Consider the following 22,695-nt stretch of genomic DNA (forward strand, 5'->3'; position numbering starts at 1 on the left):
AAATCCAAACACCCATTTGTGAAAATTTTTCATACCTTAGGCAGATATTACCAATCCAAATTAGTAGTCAGCAAGGGATACTTTGTACAAGCTAAAGTCCATCTGTGACAATGTTTGTTTTGATAGCATTTTCTTACGGTAAAATTAAATAAAAATATGTGACTTGATTGGTCTTTTAGCTTTTAACCTAAAGCAATACCCCTCAGCATTATTTTTCTAATTCATGTCTAAGAAGCCTTCTCAAGTAAGAATCTACATAAGTTCAAGAGTGATAAAGTACGTAGAAATGAATACTATTTATATCAGGAGACTGAAGCATTCAAGGAGGCTTCGGATTCATCCAGTATTAATTACAATTTTTAGGATATCATTAATTTCTTAAGATGAGAATCAAATAATTAGTAATCTAACATTGAAAACCCAAGGGTGGAACAAAGTTGAATGTTTTCCCATGTTCCTACACCTGCTCCCAAAGGTTTCTTCATTATTATTTGGTCATAAAAATAATTGTTTCAATCTACCTGGGGTTAGCAATTCAATGCTTTATTAATGATAAATCAAGTTTTTATTGAACGATGACCAGTCAAGAGGCCAGTGACTGTGAGCCAAACTCAGTTGGCTCAAGTGATAAAAATAGAACTCTGTGGCTTAGCAAACTGAAAAGTCCTAGAGAAGATTTTGCTTCAGGCATGGCTGGATGTAGGGGATCAAACACTGTCATCAGAATTTGGTCTCTGTCTCTTGCCTAAACTTTTTTCTATGCTGGCTCTGTTTCTAGGCAAGTCCATGTCACCTGGCATCCTTTGGTCACATCTGGCTTTTATTTTCCCAACTCATTGATCACAGTGGAAAGTTTTTCTCTTTCCCTCACAAGTTCCAGGTTTGTCTCTGATTCCCCAAACATGGATCACATGCACACAATGGCCATGCCTGTGTGATGTGCAGATCCCTAGCGCTGAGGTGTAGGTGGCTCCTCCATCCTGCAGGAGCCACTTAGGAAATTATTGGAACATAAGAAGTGAGGATAGATGACAGATGTGCAGAAACTTCAGGTGTGATTGTAGGGAGTTGTAGAATTCTTTTTTTCCAGTGTTTGGGATAAACCCAAGGCATCGAGCATGTTAGACAAGCTTTCTATCACTGAACTATAGCCCTAGCCCCCCCCCCCCAATTATTCCTATAATCCAGGCTCATGTCTGTACTAATTTGTTATAAATGGTTATATGAAATAATTTAACACCATTGTTATTGAAAGTGTTTGACGTTAGGGTTTTTGTTTTTTAATTTTCGTGGTACTGGAGATTGTTAATGGTAGGACTCCTGCCAGTGACTGTGAGCCAGGAAATGCTAGGGAAATGTTCTACCACTGAGCTGCATTGCCAGCCCTTTTTAAAATTTTTAAATTTTAAGGCCAGGGTTTCTTCAGTTGCCCATGCTGGCCTTGAACTTATTATCTTCTTACCTCAGCCTCTGGAGCAATTGCGATTGCAGGCATGTGCCAGTGCACCCCAGCTGATGTTAAGTTTTTGGTGTCATGAGTGACATAACCTATTTGCATCAGTCTAGCCTCAAACCTGTTGTATTTCATGGCGCCTCCCACAATAGCCCTGCATATTTGAGATGTTCCTAATGTACAGTACTTTTTACTATTAGAAATGCTCACTAGATTCTCGTGTAGATTCCTGCTTGTGTTGCCATCCTTGCAGAATAATATCAGCTGCTTCTGGATCTTAGCAGTCTTAGAAAATGTGTCCTGTTGTGTCCTATCCTGGAGCCCTTGTATTTTAGAATCACAGTTGACCATCTATGAAAGATGTCATCTGAAATGTATAGCAGAAATCCTTTGAATTGGTGCTGTGACTCTGTGGTATTTTAGATTGCCTTTACAGCTAGTCAGATGGGAAATAGAGAGACCAATTCAGTCTGGCAAAACAGTTGTGTATTTTGATACTCATCTGGCGTGTTGATTAGTCACAAGTCAGTCATTCAACTTAGCAAAGGAGGTCAAAGGATGCTGGATAGCATTTCCTTTTATGTAGATTATGCATTTATGTATATTATGCTGTTAGCACAGGTAGAATTATTATGCCCTGAGCCATTCTTCTTTCCTTTTTACCCAGCCCCTGTTTACTTGAATTGGTTTCCTTTATAAAATGTGGCTTTTATATGTTTCTATTATTAGTCATTTCTAGTTGTATTTCCTGGCTTGGGTTTTTTTTCTCATTGCAGCCGTTGAGTTTTGATGTGGGGGAAGCCGAAGAGAGGTACACATGCACACCACTTCCTTTTTAATTCTTTGGATGAAGCAGTGCTTCTATACTTACCAAGACCAGCTGCCTCCTCATTATTTCATGCACCTTTGTCACTTGACAAATATTTATTAAGGTCTACTGTGTGCAAAAGCATTATATTATATCCTTACAAATGTTACAGCATTTATATAAAATATAATTATTGCTACAAAAGAGATGGAGATTAAGTGCTTTGCACAGCAGAGAGAGATTAATTTCTGGCCCCGAGGAGTTTGGACTCGAGTTAGGCCTTATAGGGTGGGAAGGGTAAGGTATGCCAAGATGAGGAAGACTATTCAGTCTTACTAGTTTCAAAGAAAATTGGTTTTACTTTTAATAGCTTTATTTTTATTGGTTAATAAGCATTTTAGCTGATTCTTTATTTCTTTAGTTTGTTCTTTATTTCTATTAGTTATAGGAAAAAAAATAAAATTTTTTGAAATTCTTGTTCTGTGAAAGTATCTCCCAGGAAACTCACAGGTAATAAATTCCCTGGGGAGCAAACTTGTGATTAGCTCTGAAACAGCCTTCAGGAAGCATGCTTATGAGACCAGAGTTGAGGTTTTGAGGAACTACATTCCATTTCTTATTGGAAAATCAGAAGAAACTCCTTTACACAACTCTTGCTTATCAATTTCTAGGTCTGAGCTATACTCTTCCTCAAATAATGGAAACTGGGCTAATTTTTTTTTAAAATAAAGAGCAGAATGAAATTTTCTGGAGCATAGATAAAAAATAACTGGGCCATTGTCTTAAATTCTTTTTCCTTTGGCCTACCACAGAAGGGCAGGTTTGGTAATTCTGAGCCATTACACTGCCAGGCCAGGACCTGCTAGCACTTGTACATGCCTCTCTCCCGCCCCTTGCCAGCCTTTAAACATCCTGATTCACATGTACAGAAAACGTTTGAATTGGGCCAATATGGCATACAATCTAAAATAAAACAGAAACTCTGCAACATTCGTTTCATTAGTATAATAATACTTACATATCTTTTTTTTTTTTTTCCTTTTTGGTGGTGCTGGGGATTGAACCAGGGCTTCATACATGCAGGCAAACATTCCTCTACCACTGAGTCACATCCCCAGCCTGAATATGGGGTTTTCTTGAGTCCCAAGTATTAGTAGATGCTCACCTCAGATGGTGTATTTGGGTTTCTTCTCCCTCCTCCAGGACCCCCTCCATAACACACAATTCATGGAATCCAGTTGGGGCTGCATCTTGGAGAACAGCAGCAGTCTGAATTCATGTAGCATCTTCATAAGTTGTTTTCCTGTCTCAACTTTGGTGAATTAGATGGGCTTACCTGAGTGTTGTGTGTTTACTTGCATGTAGTTTGTTTTAGTTTTATAGGGAACTGGAGTACCCATATTTGTTAATTCAAGAATAAAGGGGAAAAAAATTTTAAAAAGAAGGATTGAGACGCTTCTCCCAGACTGACTTAGTGGCTGTCCACTCACCTCGGGAGCATTCTCTCTCATCTCTTGCTCTTTACTGGCTTTTTTTCTCTATATACATTAAAGTGGGATAAAAAGCCCTTTAGCCCTTTGTTCTCTAACTTGTTACAAGGCCCTTCTGGGAACACCTTTTTTGAGATATGACTTTTTAACTTAATTTTTCCTTTTTAAAAGTCCTGTTCCTTTTTTTTTTTAATCTCCTTGCTAAGCAGACATCCCCCTCCCTCAACACACACACCATACAGCACCCTGCTACTGTCACTGTCACTGCTCAGCATGTGGTTAGCCACAGGCTGCATGTGCAGAGGCAGTACTACAGGTACCCATGTGCCTGTGACCTCACCAGGTCAGTGCTGGGATCTCAGCCAACTCCCTTACCTATAAAGGAAAACACAAATTTTCACAAAGATTAAAGGGCCTCTTCAAAGTCACCTGAAAGTTAATGTCTTGACCACAGCTGGAACAAGGTCTTCTAGTTACTCATCATGACAAAGAGTAGGTTTTTAAAACTGCTAAGGAAGCTCAGAAATGGGGTGTCCTTATTTTCTGAAAGAGACTGGGATTGGTGTTTATAGCAGTTCCTGTCAGATGGCCAGAGGTGAGTGTTCAAATGTAAACTGTTGGAGCTACTTAACTACCAGTTGAGATTTCTGCAGCGTTCTTTTTCTCCTTGGTGGCTGTTCATTTCCTGGTGATGTCTGGGCTCACATTTTTGTTTAAATTGGCCCTTAGTAAAATCTGAATCTGATTTCTGCATGAACTACACAGATTGTTTTAGGAATGCTTTAATAGAACAGTAAATGGAAGGAAACTACACAAGACACATGACAGGTGGGTGGCAAAGCAAAGAGAAGTAAGCCTCAGGAGATGTAGGTTTGGTCATGTTCTGGCCACTAATTGATTGTGTCATCTTGGACAGGTCACTTTCCATTCAGAACAAACAGCAACAAATAATTCCTTGTCATGCTTCTTACTCATCTAAGAACTTAGGGATTTTGTTTTTTTCATTGTATTCTTAGTGCCAGTCTAGTTCCTGGCACATGGCAAAAGGGCAGTCAGTGTTTACTCAGTGTATATGAATGAATTAACTTTTCTTTGTCTTTAGATTTTTCCCATCTGTAAATTGGGCACACCAGTACTTCCTTTGATAAGTGTAATTTAGTAGATGTGAGAGCACTTTGGAAGGTTCTGAATACAATATATTGTATTATGGAACAATCATTAGATCAACGAATTAACTAAGGAGTAGACACCGAATCTTTCTTGAATACAACAGAATTGAAAAACCATTTTCCCTTCAAAGACTTTATCTTTAAATAGGAAATAACATAGGAATAGTTAGTTTTGTTGATTTTCCTCTCCAAGTTTAGATCACTGAAAAGATAACAAATGAAAACATTCACAAGAGATTTGAGTATTTCTGTGAGTTTGTTTGGTTTTGCTTATTATACCATTCTATGATGCTGGAAATAATGTTTGAAACAAAATCTTAATTAGCTGCATTTTTTTAGCATTTAACTTTTTTAATGTGTTTTATTGTATAATAGAGACATAACTTCCTGTTAAAATTTTCTGCAGAAATATTTTAATGTTTATAACAAAAAGAATTTTTGTTTGTTTATTAAAAGGAATAGGTTCTTCTTGAAAGTTCAATTTGTTTCCTTAGAAGAGAATTAGGAAAATACACAAAGAAATACCCTTATTGGAGCTTCCTCAAGGAATAGGGATTTGATAAATAAGAACACCACAAAGTTAATGTAAAGATACTTTGTTTTTTTGTGTGTCTTTTGGTGATGAAGTCTCACTATCTTGCCCAGGCTGGTCTTGAACTCCTGGGCTTAAGTGATCCTCCCACCTAAGCATCCTGAGTAGCTAGGACTTTTTAGATTTTGCCTACCATTTTGATTTGTCATGTGGACAAATCCATTCCTAAAGATTAATGGAGATTCAGAAATATTATGGTTGTTGATTAGTAAAACAAATGAAGGTTTCCATATGATACCTATTTACCCATATTTATATGACAGTTTTATATGTAAAATAGGGGTGATAATGATCACTGTTTTTGTTTCTTTAGATGGGTAGCCTATGAAAATCCTGACTTCACTGGAGAACAGTATGTTCTGGATAAAGGTTTTTACACCAGTTTTGAGGACTGGGGAGGCAAAAATTGTAAGATCTCTTCTGTCCAACCCATAAGTTTGGTAAGGACTTATATGTTTGTACAAGAATATTTAACTGGGGCTAGGGCTGGGCTCACCGGTAGTGCACTTGCCCAGCATATGTGAGGCACTGGGTTAGATTCTCAGCACCGAGTATAAATAAATAAAATAAAGATCTATCAACAAACTAAAAAATAAAAAAATATTTGTATTAATTTGGGATTTTCATAATGTATACTTCTGGTTCACACACTATTGACTGCTACAGGAAATATTCTGAGGTTATTTTAACAATTGCTAATGGTTCGAAAGAGAAAATTTCTTCAACATGTCTGCTCTATTCATTTCCTTTTTTCTTCCTTTTTAAAATTTTTAGGATTCTTTCACTGGCCCAAGGAGACGAAACCAGGTAATTTTTAAAAATATTCCAGTTTTGTTTTGTTTTCTTTTCTTTTCTTTTCTTTTTTTTTTTAAATAATTAAGGGACCTTTCACTGAAAAGCTGACTTATGTGTTAAGTGTCAGATATGTGGGACATTTTGTTAATTTCACCCATTTTTATGCTGGAAAACCTAATTGTATTTTTTATTTTCTTTTCATCCTCGTCTCTCTACTCCTTTCCTCCTTTTTTTTTTTTTTTTTTGGCTAGGGATTAAACCTAGGGCTTTATGTACATCAATTGTATTATTTATTTATTTATTTATTTTGCATTACAATTATTAATACACCATTATACAATAATTCATCAGTTGTATTTTAAAAATAAGATGTTAACTTTAATGCCTAATTGGTAGCACTGACCCATGTCTAAATTTTTCTTATATTCTTATCATGTAAATTATCATGTAAAGCTGAAATCTATATCATCACATTGAATCAGTTTACATTAATATACTAAGGTAAATATTTCAAACAATAGCATATAGTTATCATGATACGTGGTAGAATGAATTTTCATATTTGCTGTGTCTGCATTAGACAGACATTTTATATGGTCTCACTCAAGCCTTTTGATGATTGCGGACTCCCAAATCAACTGCAGTGTTGCATTTGTTATTTAAGCTTTTTAATGGAAATGTTCAGACAGCCATAATTACAGAGGTACAAACATCACTATAGTTTCCTTTATTGGCATATGAATGTTTCTAATAAGTCAGCAAGTATCTTCCATTGAGAGGGAGGAAAACTATACTATATATTTCCAAAATGCAGTTTATTGTTAATGTTAGAACAGATGAATAATTACTTTTGGCCACAATAAAGCTTTAAAATGCCTCATAGCTTGTTAACAATAGGGTGTTCTATAGAAAGTTGCCTCTGTTGTTGGATTGTCCTTTGATGCTGCTGAATTAAATAGTCATGAATGATATAGCCAACATGTTTCTAATTGATCATTAATACAGTAGTAGAAAATTAAAGGATTTGTAAAGTTCACACCAGTTTGCTGTAACAAGTTAGCAGGTCAGTTTTGGGTCATCAATTCAAAAGCTGAATGTGTTAACATGTTTTAGGGAAATAATTTTGTGTGTTCTGTTTACTTTTGCAAAGATTCACTTGTTTTCAGAACCACAGTTTCAAGGTCAAAGTCAAAGATTTGAAGAAACAACAGATCACATTGATGATTCATTTTCTACCAAGTCCTGCCGAGTTTTAGGAGGCAGGTAAGCAAAACAATGGAGTTGCAGAGTAGGACCACTGGAATAAAATACAATTCACAAATCAATTTTGCAATAGTCATCAGGTGCCTGCACTCTATGAAACCACCATCTTAGTCCAGAAGTACACTCTGCAGCATCTGAGAGCTAGATGCTAGAGGATGTAGACATCAGTGTGGGTTGGAGAAGTTGAAGATCACCTCAGTGTGCAAGGAATTCATATCAAATTCCATACTCCAAATACCTGCTCCCTCATCTATAAAAGGAGAGCTGGACCCTAGATAATCTCCAAGGTACCTCACAAAGTAGATTGTTTTATAGGCAGACAGTAATACAATAGGCACATTCTGTACACTAGGCAGATGAAGAAAAGTACCTGGTTGGGGTGGGGTTGGTGTTCATGCTGATCCAGGAACACACCATCCCTCCTAGCTGGAGCCTCTTGTTGGAAAGAAACAAGCCAGCTTGGCCTGGGAGGGTGATCTCACACTGCAAAGATTCCCCCTAGACCATATATGAGTTTCTTTGAATGCAATAGGAAACCCAAGATGGTTTTCAGCCATGCTGAAAAACAATGGTTTTACCAAAGCTTCCTTAGAAAGGGGAGGGTCTAAGGTCTGGGAAACTTGGTCAGGAAAATGTTGGAGCAGTCTGTATAAGAATTGATGAGGAATTAAATCTAATGATAATAGTAATGATTCCTTTGATCCTATAAGCCACACTAGCATATCACTTAGCATCTCACAGTGAAAGAACACTGGCTTCATGTTCAAATACACACACTGATGGTGAGGCTTCAGAGCTGCTTAGCACATGGCTCCATCCCAACCTGGCTTCTCCTTATCTCTGCTTGATTCATGTATTATGCAAGACATTTACCTGGTTTTGTTGCCTATCTCAACTCTTTTTAGAGCATAAACTTAAGGAGAGTAGGGACTTGTTTTGTTTTCTCCTGTGTCTCTAGATCAGGAAAATGCCTGACATGTAATTGTCCTCAATGAGCGTTTGTAGAATTTAAGGGGGCGGAGGAAACTTCTAGGGAAGCATGATATATCACCATTTTATCAATAATCTTGAGGCCTTGAGAGGCCAAGTGATTTGTCTAAGTCACTGTGATATTTTTGAGTCCTGGCTCAGGCCAGAGCTATTGGAAATGAGGGTAAAGAGTAAAGGGAAGTGTAAGAGAAATTTTGGGAGAATATCAATATATCTTGGTGACTGACAGCTTTGATGGTTGAAGAAAAATTATGACAGAGGACTCCTGGGACTGAAGCTACATGAGCTGGGAACAGGTGGCACCTATGAGAGGAGCAAGGAAGGCTGGGAGGTGGGGAAGTAAAACCAGAGGTCATTGCACAGAGAAGAAAGTTTTGTTTCCAAAATGCAATCTACTTATGAATATGAATTTGTCATGATATGAAATGAAGTAAATATATCCAGATATTTTTGAAGAAAGAAGAGTTAGCCATAAGCCTCATGTTTATGGTATGGCAGTCTGCTTCTAAAATTCAGACTTATTGGGGCTGGGGATGTGGCTCAAGCGGTAGCGTGCTCGCCTGGCATGCGTGCGGCCCGGGTTCCATCCTCAGCACCACATACCAACAAAGATGTTGTGTCCACCGAAAACTAAAAAAAAAAAAATAAATATTAAAATTCTCTCTCTCTCAAAGAAAAATAAAAATAAATAAATAAATAAACATAAATAAAATTCAGACTTATTGAGTAGAAATGCTCAAATTGCATCCTGTGTGTGTGGTTTTCCTACTGTAGCTGGGTTGCATACGATGGAGAAAACTTCTCCGGCAATCAGTACGTGTTGGAAGAAGGCCACTATCCTTGTCTCTCTGCAATGGGATGCCTGCCTGGAGCAACTTTCAAGTCTCTTCGTTTTATAGATGTGGTAAGTATGTCAGTGTGAACACAGGATTTCAGAAATGTATGGTCCACATAGCTGATGATTAGAGCAGGAAACCAGCATCTGGAACTTACTTAGGGATTAATGTTGGAGACAAGAAAACAGTTGCAGTGAGCTCTCCATCCTGTCACTTTTGATGTCTTTATATGTCTGTAATGTATAAATTGTTTACTGTTTTCTCAGACTTCTGGGGCAGGGTGTTAGGTTAGTCACAGGCCACTGTCATTCTGGGATAATTCAAGGACCCTCTCCTGTGTTGTTTTTCCCTACTTCCTACCATAATTCTATCCTTCTCCCTTTCACAGGCACCCATTCTAATGTGTTTTTGGAATATAGCTTGGATAGTCTTGTAAAATGTATGTTTTTGAAAGGTCTGTATTTAGGCTTTCAATTTATATAAACCTTATGCTACAATTCTTGTGCTTATAAATGTAACTACTTAACATTAAAATTTGCAAGAGCCATCCGTTTTGCTATATGTACATGTAGATTGTTAGCTAACTGTACATGTATTCCACACCTTGTGTTACTTATTGGATCCTCATACACTTATCCTGCTGGGACATGTGGGAGTCTCTTGGGGATGACTAGGGAGTTGAAGGACTGGGTCTCACTTGGTGCTGCCAGATCCCACCACCTCTTTCCACTGGTGGGGCACTCCGATTCCTGCTTCCCACATTGTCACAACTGTGTATTCTCTTTCTCATGTCAGTTTGATGGAATGGGTAGGAAGTATTGTGTCATTGTTGGGTTGATTTGTACATCACTGTTAGGTTGGTAGCTCATGTAATTTATTTGTCATATTCTGATTGGTAAATTGCTAATTTATAGCCTTTGTCCCACTCCTTATTTGTTTTTCTGTATCTTTTAGGGTTGTTACTGATTTGCAGAAATTCCTGGTAGTTTTTTTAGACTATTATGACTCTTGTAGGAGAAATTTTCAAATGACTTCTAAGTGTTAATCCAGGTTATAGTGCCCCCTTTTGGACAGAAATTTTTCATTTTGACTTGGTCCAGGTAATAGAACAACACAACTGCAAGATAATTTTCTGATATTTAAGTCTAAGTGTGTCTGCAATTTTAGAAATTTTTTTTTTAGTTCTTGGTAACTGATCTCATAAAAAACTTTAAACATATATACATGATGATTTTAAAGATAGGAAGAATGTGTGAGTTGGCTTTCTATTATCCATGCCTGCCTGTTTAAATAACAAAATGCTATTGAGACATGAAAATAGTATTGGTGAAACATGGAATGATGAGGTAAGATTCATTAGCTTACAAGTAATGGAATAAGACTTTCTGATAGTTACTTTTGCCTAAAATTCTAAAGGCTACCTTCAAGTGTATATTTTGAGGTTTTCAAATGCCATTCCTTAATCAGAGCTTGGCATTTATATTCACAGCTCTCAGACACTTACCTGTAAGTGTCTATATCATCTGTGATGTCCTTTTAAATTTTGATTGTGAGGAAACAGACATTTTTGCCCCTAGTAAAAATATACATTTTTGTGGATATGCAGAGCTGGGGATCAAACCTGGGGCCTTGTTGCAGGCTAGACACTCTACTACTGAGCTGCATCCCCAGCCCTATATATTTTTAATTGTAATTTAATACTTCAGAATTGTTTAATTGATTCTTGATATTAATCTTGAGTGTTGGGAACATTTTGGTAAAAGGCGAAAGATTTATACGATCTGAAGAGAAACCAGAGTATATTGGGAACATTTTGGGCATGCCATTTTAGAGAAAATTGCAATAAACATGCAAAGTAGTCAGATGACTACAATTTTTGTCTTGTTTCCTCCTTGTGTGTTTTATATAACCTAATTCCTAGAACATGCAAACCACCTCCACATATTAATCTGCTCTGTTGATGGGTGGACGAAATCTTTCCTACATGTCAGGGCATATCCACATAAATGAAGCAGTAAAGTGCCGCACCCTTGCCACAGAACTTTAAGCAGGTGGGGAAATAATTGCAATCCCCACCTACTTTTTTGATGTATCATTTATGATCTTAGGAGTATTATCATTAGAGCTTAGTCTAGGGTCATAAGGGTTTGTAATTTGAAAACAAACATAAGCTGCCAACGTTTCATTTTTCTGAAATTCAGTGAACTTGTGTGTTGTTGTTCTCTTTAAAATGATTAACAGTTTGAAACTGGGGCTTCCATCCTGTTTTCTTTCCTCCAGACAATGATGCCTACAGGAAGGTTTGGGAGCGTGAGTATGTAGAATCCTAATCTTATTAACAGAAAAAACAAAAACATTTGAAAATAGTTGCAAAGGGATATCTCCTTAACTAGGAATACTACTGAAAAAGGCTAGGGTGAAAATAAATTCTGTCAAAAGTGTTGATATTCCACGTATGTCTCCATTTCTCTGGCTGGGATCTTTTCCCCTGCTACTTAACATGATTGGCGTGGACCTGTCTTTATGTGCAGTGGGGAAACTTGCAGCCCCTCTATCCTTTCCCTGCACTTCGTAGCATGTAGTCACCAGGCTTCCCAGGAAAGGGAGTTTATGAATCAGCCACATCTGGCAGGCTTGTGCTTTGTCCTTGTACTCAGATAATTTTCACATAAGCTTCCAATTATTAACAGATGAATAACAGAACATTATTTTTGTTTCCAAACAGGAATTTTCTGAACCAACAATTATTCTTTATGAAAGAGAAAACTTCAAAGGAAAAAAGATTGAACTTAATGCAGAGACAGTTAATCTCCAATCCCTGGGATTTAACACACAAATACGCTCTGTTCAGGTTATTGGTGGCATGTAAGTGAGTTATCTACTTGTTAATCCAATAAAATAGATTTTTTTCCCCTTTAAAGAGATAGGGTCTCTTGGGGCTGGGATTGTAGTTCAGTGGTTGAGCCCTTGCCTCACATGCATGAGGCACTGGTCCAATCCTCAGCACACCATAAACTAACTAACTAAATAAATAAAACAAAGATATTGTGTCCATCTACAACTAAAAAAAAAAAACGTTTTAAAAAAGAGAGAGAGACATGGTTTCACTGTGTTGCCCAGGCTGGTCCTGAACTTCTGGGCTCAAGTGATCCTCTCATCTCAACATCATGAGTAGCTGGGACTATAGGCATGTGCCACCACCCCAGGCAAAAAATATAATATTTAAAATCAGGGTTTTAAAAAAGTTTATTTATTTATTTATTTATTAGTTGTAGATGGACATAATACCTTTATTTTATTTATTTATTCATTTTTATGTGGTGCTGAGGATCGAATCCAGGGCCTCACATGTGCTAAATGAGCACTCTACTGCTGAGCCACAACCTCAGCCCTAAAATTAAGTTTTTAAAATATTTCAAATTGACTGATAATTGTATTACTTATGGGGTACAAAGTGGTGTTTTGACACATGTATACATTGTGGGATGACTAAATATTACTTAGCTTATTTATCACCTCAAATATTTATCATTTCTCTGTGCTGAGAAAATCCATTTAAAATCCTTTTTTAGCTATTTTGAAACATACATTATTCTTCATTATAGTTACCTTGTTATTCAGAACAACACTTACTCCTCCTGTCTGTTCCTAACTGTAACTTTGTATCCATTGACCAACATCTCACCCTGGGGCCTTCTACCCACTGCCTGTGGTAACTACCTTTCTACTGTCTACTTCTAAGAGTTCAACTGTGTTAGATTTCACAAAGAAGTGAGATCATGTGGTATTTGTTTCTCTGTGCCTGCCTTATAAAAATTAAGCTTGGTCAGATTCCCTCTTTCCTTCTTTACTTAAATGAATGGACATATAGCTTTTCCTTTCTTGGTAGGAAAAGCCATATGTAAACCATCTTTCGTCTCCTTATTTGAATTTTTAGCTTCAGATAAGGACTTTGTCTTTAACACCTCTTGAAGTCCCCAGGGGAATGCTTTGCATACAGTGCTCAGCAAATTTATGGGGCACCTTTTTTAGCAAAGAAGAAAAAGCTGATTTTTCTTATTCCTTTGAAAGACCAAGTCCTTTGATTTGGAAGCTACAGGTTAAGCTTTTTCTTTGACTAGAAGTGACTGACAGATGGGAAGATTTTTTTTTTCAACTTTGATTTTGAAATTGAGCAGGACATACAAATGAATAAGTAGCTGGGCACTGCTGCACCTACCTATAATTTCAGCAAATTGGAAGGCTGAAGTAGGAGGATCATGAGTTCAAAGCCAGCCTTAGCAACTTAGCAAGCCCTAAACAAGTCAGTGAGACCCTGTTTCAAAATAAAAAAAAATAAAAAGGGCTAGTGATATGGCTCAGTAGTTAAGCACCCCTGGGTTCCATCCCTAGTATCAGAAAAAAAAAAAAGTAGTAGTATCATTAATGTAGTAAATTTTTATTTATAAAATAACAGGTATGGTCTGCCTGTATACATCAAATGTTGGGGTGAGGGGACTGTAGTTATTTTAAAAATTAGAACTACGGGTGGTTTTTTTCAGTAGGTTCTATTAAATATTTTATGATAAGATGGCTAAAGTAACATTTTGGTGTGCCAGCTCCAGCATTTGGGGGGAAGGAACCTGAGTATCTTTTTAACATTTTTATTGATTTTACTCATTTTAAACAAAAATTTATTTTTTATTTAATCTTTAACACTAACTAATGCTGCATATTAAGAATTTGCAAATATTAACTATTTAAATAAAGATCCATAAACTGAGGATGTTTTAAGAACAACTCTCAGGAAGGACTGTGGAGTCCTACTAAAATATCATCTTTATTTCATTGTTTTATTGGAAAAAAAAGATTACCTATTTCTTTTTGAGACTGTACCCAAAATCTGCTATTTGTCAAAAAAAAAAAAAAAAAAAAGGCTGACTTAAGTGTTCTAGAAAATAGTTTCATTCCCCTACCAATGTATATTTAAAGTATAAAGTTCAGTCCAGAATTTGAGAAAGCATTCTAAAAATAGATGTAATTGTTAGGGCCCATTGTCAAAAGAAAATTTCCACTTCCTATGGTTATCTCCTTTCCTCTCCCCTCGCCCCCAGATGGATTACTTATGAATATGGAAATTACAGAGGTCGACAGTTCCTATTGTCACCAGCAGAAGTACCTAGTTGGTATGAATTCAGTGGCTGTCGCCAAATAGGTTCTCTACGACCTTTTGTTCAGGTATGTTTTCCTTTTTCCTGCTGTGTAGAATCTTCTCTGAAATTTTTTTCTTTTTTGAAAGTACAAGTCAACTTTGAGTTTCTAAAGTTTGAAATTGGCTCCTCCCCCACCCCCTCAGTATTTAGGCTCAGTATTTGGGCAACATGAGGTGTGGCTGCTTCAGAAATGCTACCAACATCAGACATGGTGTGTTCCAAGCTCTGGTGTGTCCATAGGCAGGCACCCTGCCCTTGGCACTTTGAAATGTTGTCAAACTCTTATCATTGAGAAAATCTTGAAACCTCTGAGGCTCTCAAGTATAATAATTATCCCTTATCCATACCTCACTTTGGCTTCTTCCAAATATTAATGCTTATTCAGTGCTTCTAACAGCACAGTTTGTATGTGAATATTGCTGGGGTTTTTGTCTTCTAGAAACGAATTTGTTTCAGACTTCGAAACAAAGCAACAGGGTTATTCATGTCAACCAATGGCAACTTAGAGGATTTGAAGCTTCTTAGAATACAGGTCATGGAAGATGTTGGTGCTGATGATCAGATTTGGATTTATCAAGAAGGATGCATCAAATGCAGGGTGAGCTTTTTGGATTAGGCATGGGTCTAGAATACCTTTGCCTAGGAGGTGATTCATCCTTTATCATGCCTTTGATCTTTCTTCAAGTAGATACTACTCATGATTCCTGGAGCACTTTCCAAATAAATTAGAAGGTGTTTTTTTTTTTTTCATGAAAATATTTCTCAGCTCTGATGAACCAGTCTTAGGAACCTAAAATGGGAGGTAAATTTAGTACTGATCCAAGATAGAGTATTTCTATTTATACTCGGTTTTTATATTGTAATAGAAAAAGGAAATGATTGCTATTCTTCTCCTTTCCTTAATCTACTTATTATAGAAGTAAACTCTAGCCCCAGTGCATCAACCAAAATCACTCTTGGTTTGTTTCTGTTTTGGAGAACACACAGTACAGGAGGAAGGGTGAAGAGAGGGCCCTGGGTGCACATCATCCATTTCCTAATGGTCACATGCCGTGAAGTGGAGGATGGCCCATCGCCCTCGTGCATCACTCTTGTCCCCACAGACATTTAAAAGCTGAATGTAGACAGATTTTACGAGAGAGGTTCCCGCTTCTATTGTAGGTCTCTTCTTTACTCCTTAACTTTATGGGCTTGACTGTTGGCTCCAGGTATTTTAAAAACTTGGTGTCCGTGAGTCAGCCTCATGGGGAGGAGCACATTTGCTCATTGGGTCTGCCATGCTTGAGGGAGAATCAGCCTTTCGAAAACAGAAGCACTGTTTAGAAACGCACAGAAGCAGCGGCATGAGAAACAGAAGTAGCTGTAACATAGAAGCATGAAGAGAAGCCCATTTCTGTCTTGGAATTATCTTAATGCAATAAAGTAGTGCTTCCAGCAGTTATTTCTAACAACATTTCAGTGATATTATTTAAAAAACTTTTAATTCATTAGGTAAATGAAATAAGTGAAGTGTCACAACTGATCTCAGTGCTTTTGTCTGGACATAGAATAGGTACATTAGACTAGGTACTGACTGATAGATTGATTGATTGATTGAGGTGCTGGAGATTGAACCCAGCAGGGCTTGGAATATGCTAGGCAAGTGCTTTACTACTGAATTTCATCCCCAGCCTAGAATAGTACTCTTTTAGTGAGCTTTTTAAAAACTTTTATTTACTTTTATAGCACTGCGGTGTGTGAACTTATGACTGTAATACAATGTTTATATATTAAGGGTAAATTCTTTTCAGGGAAAGACTCTTAAACTCCTTGCATTAAAACACTCTCTAGTGAGCTTGTAGTTTCTTCTCTTTTTATAGTGGATAGCATGCCTATTTAGGAAATTTTAGACATTTCTCCTGAAGGAAAGACAAGAGAAGCTAATAAATGCAATTTCAATTTTATTAAAATGATAAAATGCCCTGTAGCCACTCCAGTGCTATAGCATTAGAAGTGCAGTCATATACTAGAAGGTCAAGCCAAGCAGAGGCAGGTGTGTGTGGTTGGGGTGAGGGGAAGAGATTGAGCTACAGACCCAGCCTCAGATCACAGTCACTTCTAACAGAGAAAAATATCACAATGGGGAGTTTCAATGTCCTGAGACTTATCTTAAGAGTAATACAGAGTCTTGTCAAGGGCAGAAGTCTCTTTATGATGGACGAGAATTGAGAACTTTCCATTACTCATGTCCTCTGAAATAAAGGGCATAAATAGTTGTTGTTTGAGCCTAGTTATTCTGGCTAAAAGCTAAAATGCCTCATGTGGGATAAATGAAGTCAGGAACTATGATAATTTAAAAAATCATTTTAACTGGAGGAATAATTGCTGTGAGACTTGAATATGTCTCCTTCTCTAATGCTTTGTTTTTTTCCACTACACAGATAGCAGAGGACTGCTGCCTGACAATCGTGGGCAGCCTGGTAACATCTGGCTCAAAGCTGGGCCTGGCACTCGACCAGAGTGTTGACAGTCAGCTCTGGTGCATGAAGCCAGATGGCAGGATCCACAGCAAACTGAAGCCCAATTTAGTTTTAGATATCAAAGGTAAGGATCATTTCCTTTATTATAATGTACCTTTGCTTCAGTTAAGGAAAAATCTCCTCTGAAAATGATAAGTACATTATGAATGGTGAGTGTTTTTGTTAGCTTTTTCATCACTATGACCAAAACACCTGATAGGAACAACTTATAGGAGGAAGTTTTTTTAGGGGGGCTCACAGTGTCCGAGGTCTCAGTTCATTGTTTTGGGTCCTAGTGAACAGCACATCATGGGGGAAGGGCCCAGTAGAGGAAAGCTGCTCAGCTCATGGAGGGGAGGGATCAAGAAGCAGAGAGAGAAGGGGTGGGGGAGAGACACACCTTCTGGGATACCTCCTCCAGTATCCACCTCCTCCAACCACGCTCCACCTGCCTTCAGTTAGCACCCAGTCAGTCCATTCAAACTATGATGGACTGATTAGGGCATAGCTCTCATAATCTAATCATTTTACCTCCAAACATTCCTGCATTCACACAGGAGTTTTGGGAGGACACCTTACCTCTATCATAGTAAGAGAGCCCCTACTAGGTGCCAGCCACTGTGTTGAACATGTCACACACATTAGCTTGTGAGATCATGCTTCATAGCAGCCCTAAGAGGTCTGTGTTCTCTTCCTCCCTCCTCTTTCTCTCCCCATTTTAAGCCCCAAATCCTAAGGCTCAGAGGCATTAGTCAGTTTGGCCATGATCTCACACCTGTGAGTGCTGAGCTGGATCTGGATACAGGCTCATTTCCAAACCTTTTTTTTTTTAGGTGCTAGGGATGGAAACCAGGGTCCAAGCATGCTAGGCACGTGTTCTATCACTGAGCTACATACAACCCCTACCCTGTTTTTATTATAAAAATAATAATCTAAAAGGCTGTGATCATAGTATAGTTGATGGTTCTCATGTATATACATGTAGCCTTTCATTGAAAAGATCTAAGATCAAAAGGAATTAACAGAGGATGATTTCAGTAAAACATGTGTTCAATGCCGTTTATCCAGGGTAAACGGATGGTGCTTCTTGGAAGAGTGAGTTGGGCCAGTGGTCCTCAAAGCATATCTGTTATAGAATTACCTGCAAGACTGTTTAAGCACAGACTGCTGGGTCTCATCCTCAGAGTTCCTGATTCTATAGATCTGGAGGGATACCCAAGAATTTGCTTTTCTAACAGGTTTCCAGATGCTGCTGATGCTGCTGGTCTGAGGACCAAACTAGGGGAACCATTGATGGTACTTCAAAAAAAAAAAAAATGGAAAACAAAACTGACCTAATATTATAATGGAATTCAGAGAATTACTGTTGTTGCCATTTACAAGCAAATGAAGACCAAGTATTCATGTCATCTGGGGCAGTTTTGTTTTAAATTATTAGTGGGCACTTTTCTATTTCCTATCAAGAGAGCTGGCATGATTGTTTTGCTACACAGTAAACCAGTGATAATGTAAACATACTTCACTCTGTACTCCATTCTAACCACTAGAAGTTGGTTCGATTTTTACTTTAATCAGGGCTGTAGGCCAATGCCGTCATTAAAAACTAAGATGTAAAAGTTTAAAAAAAAAAAAAAAACAACTGTAGTCTGGTTTTTAAGACACTTCTGGACAATGGAAAATACAGCATGAATTTTTTCCCCCTTATTTGTTATTCTTAGTTATACATGACAGTAGAGTATATTTGACATATTATACATACATGGAATATATCTTGTTCTAATTAGGATCCCAGTCTTGTGGATGTACGTGATATGGAGATTCACTGTAATGGATTCATATATGGACATAAGTCATGTTAGATTCATTCCACTGTCTTTCCTATTCCTATACCCTGTTCCTTCCCTTTATTCCCCTTTGTCTAATCCACTGAACTTCTGTTCATCCCCTCCCCACTTTGTTGTGTGTTAACATCCACATATCAGAGAGAACATTCAATCTTTGATTTTGGGGGGATTGACTTATTTCACTTAGCATGGTAATCTCCAGATCCTTCTCTTTACTGGCAAATATCATAAAGTAAGTCCTTTTTATGTCTGAGTAATATTCCATTGTGTATATATACCACATTTTCTTTATCTATTCATCTGTTGAGGGCCACCTAGGTTTGTTTCATAGCTTAGCTATTGTTAATTGAGCTGCTATAAACATTGGTGTGGCTGTGTCACTGTAGTATGCTGATTTTAACTCCTTTGGATAGATGCCTAGTAGTGGGATAACTGGTTCAAATGGTGGTTCCATTCCTAGATTTTTGAGGCATCTCCATACTACTTTTCAGAATGGTTGCACCAGTTTGCAGTTCTACCAGCAATGTATGAGTGTACTTTTTCCCTCACATCCTCACCAACATTTGTTCTTACTTGTATTCTCAATAATTGTATTCTGACTGGAGTGAGATGAAATCTCAGTGTAGTTGAACATTTTATCATATATTTGTTGGCCATCCGTATTTCTTCTTGTAGGAAGTATCTGCCCATTTATTGATTGGGTTATTTGTTTATTTGAGGGTTTTTTTGTTTGTTTGTTTGTTTTGGTATTTTGAGTTCTTTGTATATCCTGGAAATTAACAACCTATCTGAGGTGCGGGTGGCAAATATTTTCCTCCCATTCTGTAGATTATTTCCTTTGCTGTGAAGCTTTTTAGGTTGATACCATCTCATTTATTGATTCTTGATTTTGCTTCTTATCAAGAACATTTTTTTTTTATCAGGGGTTTTGGTAACTGCTTAGGGATAGAAGTGCCTATCAATTCCTGTGATCTCCAGGTAGGTAGAGTGGCCAATCCACTTAACAGTGGAATTAAAATCACAAAGAACTTGAGAAGTTGGAAAGGTGCTTAGACAGGCAGACAGACCAAGATGAATGAAGGCAGAGGCTGAGCACAAATTAAGCAATGTGCTTGCAGGCTGGATGGGGACAAGAAAATCATGTAAAATGTGCATAGGATCCTTGCATATGAGAAAATAAGTCTCACATTCAGAAAATGAACTACTATGTAGCATACATCCCTCATATCACATTTGATATAACAGATTTCTCTCACTATGCAGACAGGCAAAAATACCCATTTTACAATTTTGAGAAGATTACTCAAAATTCAAACTGGCTAACAGTCACTGACCCAGGCCTTTGTTCTTATTTTGGTCAACTCTGTGGCACTGGCACTCCTCATTCCATATAAAATAGCTTCAAAATCCCCAGAGAAGACAAAGAAATGTGACAAAATTGGAAATGTTAGAAAAACTCAGATATATTTAGTCCCCAAAAGAAGGCTAGGCAAACCTTCATGTTTCTTACAGGTGCCATCAATGCCCTATCTCCAGGATTAAGGTCCCAGTAATCCTTGGAGCTTTTCTTCTTTTGTTCCTTCAACAGCCAGTATTCACTGGTACCCACCAGATGGCAGGCTCTCAGCTGAACTGTGGAATACCAAAGTGAATGGTGACCACTGCCTTGGCTCTGACCTGAACTTGGGACTCTAGGAGGTTCCTCTCCAGGGCTTCAAAGCCCCTTCCCTAGAATAGGTTATACATTAGTCAAGTGCCTCATGAGTAAGGACAGTGGCCTGTATATTTGTGAAGTCTCAATATGTAGTATGGCAGCTGCAATAATTACTTAATTTCTTGTTATACTGAATTTAAATTTCTCAGCATGTGAGAGAATGATGCCATCTTCTGGACAGGGAGGTGTAGAGCACTGACCACACTCAATGCAAGGAAAATAATAAGCACATCTGTCCTCTTCCATGCACTTAGTAGGAGCCTGTGGTTTCTGTGAGCTACCCCAGAACCATTCAAATTGCCAGAACCTGTTAAAATTGCTGTAACACTTACTAGATCAAGTGTCTTTCCTCTGTGCTTCTGTTTGGTGAGGAAGTTGTTTGGATAGTCCCGTATTATTCCAGGACTTATCTTATGGTAACAGTGGAAGCCGATTCATGCGCACTTAAACATCAAAAGTCTGGCAGGATTATACTATTAGTAGATGAATGAAACAACTGTATATCACAAAAACTAAAAATGAACCAAAGTAGAAAGGATATCTTTCAGGCAATATCTTTCTATTGTTATGTGTTTTAAGGGAATATTACTGATTTCTTTTAAAGAGGATGGAAAATTTGTTCCAAATTACTCTTCCTCAATCCTATTTGCCAAGAACTCAGATGTAACTGGCTAAGAGTCATTGACCCAGGCCTTTATTCTTATTTGATCAACTCTGCGGCACTAGCACTCCTCAATGTAAGATAGCTTCAAAATCCCCCAGGGAAGACAAAGAAAGGTGATGAAATTGGAAATGTTAGAAAAATTAGGATATTTAGTCATTTCACACACATGGCAGGCATGCGTGTGATCTCAGTACACAGGTGGTGTAGATATGATAGGACAACTGGTGGCCTCATTTACACCATTTATACATGTTGTATGGGAAGGTAAGTTAAACAAAAAACCCACGTAGTGTCTTCCGGTCCCCAAATACGTGTTTTGTTTTTTTTTTTAAAGGTGTTTGTGTTCCAGTTTTAGTCATTTATACTCTCTACCCATCCCACACTATCTTCTATATCACATAGTCCAATAGAAATCTACCTGATTTTTACTTGTATTTTTGTGGTGCTGGGAATTGAATCCAGGGCCTCACATATCGAATCTAGCACTTTACCACTGAGCTCTTCCCTTAGCCCTGAAATATACCTATTTTCTAAAAAGAGAGAAGAAAAAAAGTCTAGAATGATTAAATTCTTCCCAAGGGCAAATTAATGACTCAGATTATTTCTCAAGATCTTTCTAGTCTTCATGGGTCCAATTAGAATTGGTATAATACACATAAAAAGTATATTAAGATACTCTTATCTTGGACTCTAGAAGTACAGCCCCTGGATTTGATCCCCAGTACCACAAAACAACGACAAATTCTATAATCTTGAAGATTGAAAAGAGAAGGCCCTGTGCCCTGACTACTTTCTGAAACCTCAGTGGGGCATGTTGCTTCTTGGTGGAGAGTGTACGATTTACTAGTCCCTACTGCTGACTTGGATATCAAAAGGCCCAAGGCACCTTGCCCCTGTACCTTATCTTCCATGCTGCATGTACCTGGAGAGGCTCTTGACTATTAGTGATGACAAATCGATTTCTTACAGAAGTATAAGAGATGACTTCCTTCCCCATTTGCCTTGGTCTATCATATAAATTTTCAGACCTTTTACAAATGATTTAAGGGAGAGAAGTTGTTTATTTCTTCTTGGCCTGATGATGAAGCATGATTTCAATACCAATCATGCCCTGCAACCAGACACACAGATTTTTATTTCCCTGAAGCCCCTGGTAATGCACCTTGGTGCAGAGGCTTATGCTAAATAAAATAAGGTATCTGAAAGGATGTTTATTCCATAATGGAAAGAAAATCAGAAAGCCTTTATCGGGTTAATGATACTTCACCATCAGGGGTATAAAAGATACTTCTCCATTGAAAGAAGGTGGTTTTAACAAAGTATCAAAAGTTTCCAATAAGTATCCTTGGAAAGTCTTCTTGTAGACATTCTGGTGAAGAAAAGTTAT

General features: G+C 37.7%; 1 protein-coding gene across 1 annotated transcript in view; it reads left to right on the top strand.

Moving 5' to 3' along the window:
• CRYBG1 (crystallin beta-gamma domain containing 1) overlaps positions 1-22,695 on the top strand; it is a 51,783-nt gene that overhangs the window by 26,967 nt on the left and 2,121 nt on the right. Inside the window, exons 12-19 of the mRNA XM_081295588.1 lie at positions 5,826-5,952; positions 6,287-6,319; positions 7,458-7,570; positions 9,335-9,464; positions 12,122-12,261; positions 14,490-14,613; positions 15,028-15,186; positions 17,009-17,171. Coding sequence (XP_081151714.1) covers positions 5,826-5,952; positions 6,287-6,319; positions 7,458-7,570; positions 9,335-9,464; positions 12,122-12,261; positions 14,490-14,613; positions 15,028-15,186; positions 17,009-17,171 — 989 coding nt within the window. The remainder of the gene's footprint in view (positions 1-5,825; positions 5,953-6,286; positions 6,320-7,457; positions 7,571-9,334; positions 9,465-12,121; positions 12,262-14,489; positions 14,614-15,027; positions 15,187-17,008; positions 17,172-22,695) is intronic.

The sequence above is a fragment of the Spermophilus citellus genome, assembly GCF_964194105.1.
Source record: "Spermophilus citellus genome assembly, chromosome: 5".
Taxonomy (NCBI): domain Eukaryota; kingdom Metazoa; phylum Chordata; class Mammalia; order Rodentia; family Sciuridae; genus Spermophilus; species Spermophilus citellus.